The following is an 8,983-nucleotide window of genomic DNA, read 5'->3' on the forward strand; positions in this document are numbered from 1 at the left end:
CTATATAGTGACTATATAGTGACTAAATGGTGACTGGGACGCAGGAAGACGCCACATATGGTGATGGGAACAGGGGGAGATTAACTCAATCTATCACATAGACGAGGATTACCTAATATAATTAGAGAATAGAAGACAAAGTACTGTACCATACTTTCACATGAGGGGAAGTACCATTGTATGGTTGGAATTGGCTTCCTCTTGGTGGAATTGGCTTCCTCTCAGGGGAATAGGAAGGGAATTATCAAGAGAAAAAGCCATTACCACTATACAGCACTGGGAAGGGGTCAGGATAAGGATTAGAGATGGGACGGAGGAAAGGAAGGTGCCCAACCACTTGTGGACGGTCTCGAGGGATTGAACGCTGACCTGCATGAAGCGAGACCGTCGCTCTACCGTCCAGCCCAAGTGGTTGGAGGTCCTCCAGGAGTAATTAGCCTCCTGTATGTGATCGCAAGACAAAAGGTAAGTTAAGTCCTTGTGTGGATTTTGGAAAGTCAATAATTAGAGAGAGAGAGAGAAATCCACTACCAAATATATCAGGAACATTACATCTCACTTAAGGGAAACAAAATATTTGAGCACATTGGGGGATATCTTGAGTTATCTTGAGATGATTTCGGGGCTTTAGTGTCCCCGCGGCCCGGTCCTCGACCAGGCCTCCACCCCCAGGAAGCAGCCCGTGACAGCTGACTGTCACGTAACACCCAGGTACCTATTTTACTGCTAGGTAACAGGGGTAACATAGGGTGAAAGAAACTCCGCCCATTGTTTCTCGCCGGCGCATGGGATTGAACCCAGGACCACAGGATCATAAGTCCAGCGTGCTGTCCGCTCGGCCGACCGGCTCCCGCAGGATGCTTTCAGGTTATCATCAAATATCCTTTGATGGAGAATCAAAGGAGATAACTGCATTTAGTGTAATTAGTGAAATGTGGCAATTTGCCAGATTACCTTTCGGTCTATGTTGAGCCCCTCCAGCTTGTAATAGTTTCATGGGGGGAGTTTTATCTGGTTTAATTGGTGCTCTTCTGATAGTGCTTGTCAGGGTTGAGTTTTATCTCTGGTCACACGTCCGAGTCTTCGGTCAGCTGGTTGAGTCTGCCTCCACCACTCTATTTCTCATCAAAGTTGAAAATTCCAGTTAGGCTGCAGGATGCTGCTTCTGGGGAACATTCCTTATTAACACTACTCAATAGCTCGGTTGATAGAGCTTCGGCTTGACATGTGCGGGGTCCACGGTTCGAGTCTCATTGAGCCCTGATGAATGTAATTTCTTAGTTCATTGTACTTGTTCAACACTAGAAACAGTTTTTGTTTAGTGTAATGTGATTGATCATTGATGAAGAGTAAGCCACCCCGAGAGGTGGCACGGGCATGAATAGCCCGTAAGTATCTAGTGTGTGAGTGGCTCGTATACTTCCTAGAGTCCAGTTGTTCCCATTCTCGTCTATCCCTGATATTCAGTATTTTGGCCTTGTCTCTCCTCTCTATTCCTTTGAGTATCTTGAATGTACTGATCATGTCCTCCCTTATTTAATCTCTTGCTACTTGACATTATTTTTAACGTTTTAATCGTTCCTCATACCTCATGCCTCTCTGCTCTGGTACTAGTCAGGTGGCGGACCTCTGAGCATTCTCCAGCTTCATAGTATGGCTTGAAGCATAGTTCAGGTAATTATCCGGGATCTAACTACACAGGGATGTCAGAGATTCCGTGTTAAGACTCGTAAAGCCAGTCCTTGTGCTGGGCCAACCTTGCATATGCCGCTGATGATAGTTATGTGATGAGCGCCTCGGGTGACAGGTCCTCTGTAACATTAATGTGTAAGTTATTTTTTTGCATGTATTTCTTCGACGTTTTTTCATACTGTCCAAGCCATTCTGTCTAAGCCATTTTGTCTAAGCCATTCTGTCCAAGCTATTCTGTCCAAGCCATTCTGTCCAAGCCATTCTGGCCAAGCCTTTCTGTCGTAGCCATTCTGTCCAAGCCATTCTGTCCAAGCCATTCTGTCCAAGCCATTCTGGCCAAGCCTTTCTGTCGTAGCCATTCTGTCCAAGCCATTCTGTCCAAGCCATTCTGTCCAAGCTATTCTGTGGAAGCCCTTCTGTCGTAGCCATTCTGTCCAAGCCATTCTGACCAAGCCATTCTGTGGAAGCCATTCAGTCGTAGCCATTCTGTCCAAGCCATTGTGTCCAAGCCATTCTGTCCAAGCCATTCTGTCCAAGCCATTCTGTGGAAGCCCTTCTGTCGTAGCCATTCTGTCCAAGCCATTCTGTGGAAGCCCTTCTGTCGTAGCCATTCTGTCCAAGCCATTCTGGCCAAGCCATTCTGTCGTAGCCATTCTGTCCAAGCCATTCTGTCCAAGCCATTCTGTCCAAGCCATTCTGTCCAAGCCATTCTGTCCAAGCCATTCTGTCCAAGCCATTCTGTGGAAGCCCTTCTGTGGAAGCCCTTCTGTGGAAGCCCTTCTGTCCAAGCCATTCTGTCCAAGCCATTCTGTCCAAGCCATTCTGTCCAAGCCATTCTGTCCAAGCCATTCTGTCCAAGCCATGCCTCTGTTGTATGTTGTGGGAACCGACCTGTGAGATTTATATTTATTTAATTTATATGAATTTATATTTACGTTAATTTGTATACTTCGGTAGCAATTTGTATGATGTTAAGTGATCTGTATTTCTGCAATAATCTCACAAATCGATCCTCTGCACATTAGGGGGGGGGGGTTTATATTAAATTTATATATATGCAGCCAATCAAACTACAGTATTAGACTACATACATTGAAGAGGTTCCTTATCTTATTTGTACAGCAGGCCTTAGTCCACCAGGTATAACTAGGATGTAGACACGAAATTTTCCTCGTGTGAGGTAGCTTCCATCACCCTGGTAACTGATGCACAAAGCATGCTTCCTCGTCTTGACCTGTCAAAAGGGCGCTAGCTAAGAAGCCAGAATCCTAATATATGACAGCTATATCAGAGAAAACACTGTACATGGAACCATAAATACCTAGGCTTAATTACCTTGTTTGAATCGATCATTTGTGATCTAACCGGCTCACCCAATATCTACTGACATTAATGGCCATAAATGAAAGATAAACGGGTTTCGGAAAGACACTTCCCTTGAGATTGATGACAGCGTGTTGATGATGGCAGATCACTACTCTGATCTTCCATAACACTTCGTCCAAGAGAATTTATAGGAGCCGTAATTCGCTCCACGACTCTGTGGTCTTAAACAATAACAATGGCTGACCATTCCCTCACAACTGACGCTACTGGCCTACATTGTCCAGATGACAGTAAGTGATAGAAGGGTCACATTTACTCTATTTTAATTCTGATAATTAAGTTAATTTATATGAGATGTTTTTATGATGGTAAAGTCCAAAGACTAATGTATTTAAGAATAATTCCCACCATAATAGGTGGTGAATTTATAATAGTATGTGGTAATGATATCCCGTATTCTATAGACGGAAATTCCACTACAAGTTACATTTTCTAAAATGTAACTTGTTTATACAATACAGCAGCAATATTATCTGCCTGCATGTAATATTATTAAATGGTGTCGGATTTTCCGACAAATGTAATATTATCCCCGTCGTAAGTTTGTAATAATAAGCATGATGGAGCCTATATTGTCCTCTTTGGTAAATAGTTAATATAGGTAAAAGTAATGGCATAATTACTCAGGTGTAAATTATAAATAAATAAATAAATAAATGTTTATTTAGGTAAGGTACATACATACAAGAGATTTTACATAAATTTATAGATTTATAGATAGAGCTGGTTGATACAATTGGGAGCTGGTCGGCCGAGCGGACAGCACGCTGGACTTGTGATCCTGTGGTCCTGGGTTCGATCCCAGGCACGGGCGAGAAACAATGGGCAGAGTTTCTTTCACCCTATGCCCCTGTTACCTAGCAGTAAAATAGGTACCTGGGTGTTAGTCAGCTGTCACGGGCTGCTTTCTGGGGGTGGAGGCCTGGTCGAGGACCGGGCCGCGGGGACACTAAAGCCCCGAAATCATCTCAAGATAACCTCAAGATAACAATGCCTAAAGCCACTGTTACGTAAAGCGTTTCGGGCAGTACAGTTACCCGGTGGTGGTAGTTAACAGTTACCAGGTGGTGGTAGTTAACAGTTACCCGGTGGTGGTAGTTAACAGTTACCAGGTGGTGGTAGTTAACAGTTACCAGGTGGTGGTAGTTAACAGTTACCCGGTGGTGGTAAGTTAACAGTTACCCGGTGGTGGTAAGTTAACAGTTACCCGGTGGTGGTAAGTTAACAGTTACCCGGTGGTGGTAAGTAACAGTTACCCGGTGGTGGTAAGTTAACAGTTACCCGGTGGTGGTAAGTAACAGTTACCCGGTGGTGGTAAGTAACAGTTACCCGGTGGTGGTTAGTTAACAGTTACCCGGTGGTGGTTAGTTAACAGTTACCCGGTGGTGGTAAGTAACAGTTACCCGGTGGTGGTAAGTTAACAGTTACCCGGTGGTGGTAAGTAACAGTTACCCGGTGGTGGTAAGTAACAGTTACCCGGTGGTGGTTAGTTAACAGTTACCCGGTGGTGGTAAGTAACAGTTACCCGGTGGTGGTAAGTAACAGTTACCCGGTGGTGGTTAGTTAACAGTTAACCGGTGGTGGTAAGTAACAGTTACCCGGTGGTGGTTAGTTAACAGTTACCCGGTGGTGGTAAGTAACAGTTACCCGGTGGTGGTAAGTAACAGTTACCCGGTGGTGGTAAGTAACAGTTACCCGGTGGTGGTAAGTTAACAGTTACCCGGTGGTGGTAAGTTAACAGTTACCCGGTGGTGGTAAGTTAACAGTTACCCGGTGGTGGTAAGTTAACAGTTACCCGGTGGTGGTAAGTAACAGTTACCCGGCACTGACTGCTCTGTTTCTTCCCGTTTTCTCTTGCGGAGGTTTCTACATAATTTGGCTGGTTATCTTGAGATGATTTCGGGGCTTTAGTGTCCCCGCGGCCCGGTCCTCGACCAGGCCTCCACCTCCAGGAAGCAGCCCGTGACAGCTGACTAACTCCCAGGTACCTATTTTACTGCTAGGTAACAGGGGCATAGGGTGAAAAAAACTCTGCCCATTGTTTCTCGCCGGCGCCCGGGATCGAACCCGGGACCACAGGATTACAAGTCAAGCGTGCTGTCCGCTCGGCCGACACGGCTCCACGGTTGGTGAGAACAACTGCCGCCTCGCTTCTTGCACGGCCCACGTTCGATTCCCGATGGTCCATTAAGTGGTTGGGTATAATTTCTTCAGTCCCTTGCCCTATCCTGCCCTCATACCCATCTCATGTCTTGTATTACAATACTATACACACAGAAATCACAATAGTGTGATGCATCAAATGAGCAAATCCACAAGGTCCGTGACGAGGGTTCGAACCTGCGTCCGAGAGCATCCCAGACGCAGCCTTAATCGACTGAGCTACGACATGGTTAAAAGAATTGCAACCGGGAAATCATCTTGATTTACCAATGGATTCTACAGAATTTTGTAAATTGCATGGGAGGGACTTGCGTAAAACCCTGGTTTGTGTCTCGGAGAGGCTGCAGGATCCGTTGGTGAATCAGGATGATTTCCCGGTTGCAATTCTTTTACCATGTCGTAGCTCAGTCGATTAAGGCAGCGTCTGGGATCCTCTCGGACGCAGGTTCGAACCCTCGTCACGGCCCTTGTGGATTTGTTCAACAATACTATCTTTGTAATTTCTCCTTCATCTGTTGTATTCTGTAGCAAGTGTAATATACTTCTTGAGGTTATCTTGAGATGATTTCGGGGCTTAGCGTCCCCGCGGCCCGGTCCTCGACCAGGCCTCCACCCCCAGGAAGCAGCCCGTGACAGCTGACTAACTCCCGAGTACCTATTTACTGCTAGGTAACAGGGGTTACCTAGCAGTAACTTGCTACATATTCTCATTAGCTTAAGTGCAAGTAATGAGATAGGTCTGTTAAGTCGACCAGACCACACACTAAATGGTGAAGAGACGACGACGTTTTGGTCTGTCCTGGACCATTCTCAAATCGATTGAGAATGGTCCAGGACGGACCGAAACGTCGTCGTCCCTTCACCTTCTAGTGTGTGGTCTGGTAAACTTACTTTAGCCACGTTATTGTGACTCATCGCCTGCATATGGGTTTGTTAGTTCTACTTAGTCCACTAATTACAGTTAATACTTCTTCCAAACCTGCTAGAGTATGGTCAGATGAGGTGGGGCCTCGTAGCCTGGTGGATAGCGCGCAGGACTCGTAATTCTGTGGCTCGGGTTCGATTCCCGCACGAGGCAGAAACAAATGGGCAAAGTTTCTTTCACCCTGAATGCCCCTGTTACCTAGCAGTAAATAGGTACCTGGGAGTTAGTCAGCTGTCACGGGCTGCTTCCTGGGGGTGGAGGCCTGGTCGAGGACCGGGCCGCGGGGACACTAAAGCCCCGAAATCATCTCAAGATAACCTCAAGAAGGACTGGTATTATAAGCAGTTCCTTGTGAATCATCATGTTACGGGCTATTCATGCCCGTGCCACCTCTTGGGTGGCTTAATCTTCATCAATCAATCAATAATTCACGACGCACACGTTCAGTTCATGTTGAACACGTTCAGTTCATGTTGAACACGTTCAGTTCATGATGAACACGTTCAGTTCATGATGAACACGTTCAGTTCATGCTGAACACGTTCAGTTCATGATGAACACGTTCAGTTCATGATGAACACGTTCAGTTCATGATGAACACGTTCAGTTCATGATGAACACCTTCAGTTCATGATGAACACGTTCAGTTCATGTTGAATACGTTCAGTTCATGCTGAACACGTTCAGTTCATGTTGAATACGTTCAGTTCATGCTGAACACGTTCAGTTCATGATGAATACGTTCAGTTCATGCTGAACACGTTCAGTTCATGATGAATACGTTCAGTTCATGATGAACACATTCAGTTCATGATGAACACGTTCAGTTCATGATTAATACGTTCAGTTCATGCTGAATACGTTCAGTTCATGTTGAACACGTTCAGTTCATGCTGAACACGTTCAGTTCATGTTGAATACGTTCAGTTCATGCTGAACACGTTCAGTTCATGATGAATACGTTCAGTTCATGCTGAATACGTTCAGTTCATGTTGAACACGTTCAGTTCATGCTGAACACGTTCAGTTCATGTTGAATACGTTCAGTTCATGATGAACACGTTCAGTTCATGATGAACACGTTCAGTTCATGCTGAACGCGTTCAGTTCATGCTGAACACGTTCAGTTCATGCTGAACACGTTCAGTTCATGCTGAACACGTTCAGTTCATGTTGAATACGTTCAGTTCATGCTGAACACGTTCAGTTCATGTTGAATACGTTCAGTTCGTGCTGAATACGTTCAGTTCATGTTGAACACGTTCAGTTCATGATGAATACGTTCAGTTCATGCTGAACACGTTCAGTTCATGCTGAACACGTTCAGTTCATACTGAACACGTTCAGTTCATGCAGAACACGTTCAGTTCATGCTGAACACGTTCAGTTCATGCTGAACACGTTCAGTTCATGCTGAACACGTTCAGTTCATACTGAACACGTTCAGTTCATGCTGAACACGTTCAGTTCATGCTGAACACGTTCAGTTCATGCTGAACACGTTCAGTTCATACTGAACACGTTCAGTTCATGCTGAACACGTTCAGTTCATGCTGAACACGTTCAGTTCATGCTGAACACGTTCAGTTCATACTGAACACGTTCAGTTCGTGCTAGTTGCCCTTCCTTCACAAAACTGTGAAAGAAGTAGAACTAAGAAGTTGAAATGAAGTCATTAGAGAGAATTCTTTCTCCCAACTTCAGAGAGCCGAGTTGAAGAGAGGAGGAGGAGTGAGGGTTATATCTCTGAGCTGAAGAGACTGCCCAGGGGCCAGATTCACGAAAGCACTTACGAACGTTTACATCTTTTCTTAATTTTTGGCGGCTTTGTTTACAATTATTAAACAGTTAATGAGCTCCGAAGCACCAGGAGGCTGTTTATAACAATAACAACAGTTGATTGGCAAGTTTTCATGCTTGTAAACTGTTTAATAAATGTAACCAAAGCCGTCAAAGATTGAGGAAAGATGTACATGTTCGTAAGTGCTTTCGTGAATCTAGCCCCTGGCCTTCACCACAACGTAATTATAGCTTCACTGACCATTAAAGAAAAGAATTATATTTTGCTGGGAACATGACATTCTCAAATAGTGATCATAGGTGTTTTCATTAAATATTTTGAATATAATATTGTTACTACTGTTGCTAATACTAATACTACTACTAATAATAGTAATAACGATAGTACTGTTTATTTAGGGAAAGTACATAGGTACACAATGGGTTGTAAGAAGAATGTTGGATTTGTAGATAAAGTATATAATATGTCTAATGCCATTAATAGACACAACGCTTCCCCCATAATGTGGAAAAAATAAAGCTAAAACTAAGGCTTAAAACTATTTGAGATCAAAAGCAAAAATTAAACTGAAGTAGAAAATTAAACAAAGAATAAAAATTACATATTGAATGAATGTTGATTGCTGGTGTTTACTTTTTGATGTGTAGTGCCTCGCAGATGTCGAGCCGCCTGCTATCGCTGTATCTATCAATGACCTTTGTGTTGTTTGTTAAGATTTCTCTGGTGATGGTCTGGTTTTGAGAAGAGCTTATATGTTCCTTAATGGAGCCCTGTTGTCTATGCATTGTTAATCGCCTGGAAAGAGACGTTGCTGTCTTGCCTATATACTGAGTTCTTTGGGGCTTACAGTCCCCAAGTGGGCATTTGAAGGCATAGACGACGTTGGTTTCCTTCAAGGCGATTTGCTTGGTGTCTGTGGAGTTTTTCATAAGTAGGTTGGCCGTTTTTTTGGTTTTATAATAAATTGTCAATTGTATTTTCTGATTTTTGTCTGTAGGGATAACGTTCCTATCAAC

At 44.1% G+C, this 8,983-nt stretch overlaps 1 protein-coding gene across 1 annotated transcript; it reads right to left on the reverse strand.

Annotated features, from left to right (window-relative positions):
- Positions 1-1,865: 1,865 nt before the first annotated feature.
- On the reverse strand, positions 1,866-8,752 carry LOC138364208 (buccalin-like). Its single transcript, XM_069323534.1, has 2 exons — positions 8,601-8,752; positions 1,866-2,583 (listed from the first exon to the last, which is right to left on the reverse strand). The coding sequence occupies exons 1-2, from the start codon at positions 8,750-8,752 to the stop codon at positions 1,866-1,868; spliced, it is 870 nt and encodes a 289-aa protein (XP_069179635.1).
- Between the last annotated feature and the right edge of the window lie 231 nt (positions 8,753-8,983).

The sequence above is a fragment of the Procambarus clarkii genome, chromosome 12 (genome assembly GCF_040958095.1).
Source record: "Procambarus clarkii isolate CNS0578487 chromosome 12, FALCON_Pclarkii_2.0, whole genome shotgun sequence".
NCBI classification, from domain to species: Eukaryota; Metazoa; Arthropoda; class Malacostraca; order Decapoda; family Cambaridae; genus Procambarus; species Procambarus clarkii.

Excerpts from the sequence above, each read along its gene's own strand:
- LOC138364208 (XM_069323534.1), bottom strand. The coding sequence starts at position 8,752 with ATGCATAGACAACAGGGCTCCATTAAGGAACATATAAGCTCTTCTCAA. Across the intron at positions 2,584-8,600 it reads GAGGCACTACACATCAAAAA|GTCGGTTCCCACAACATACA; the intron begins GTAAACACCAGC and ends TAAATCTCACAG.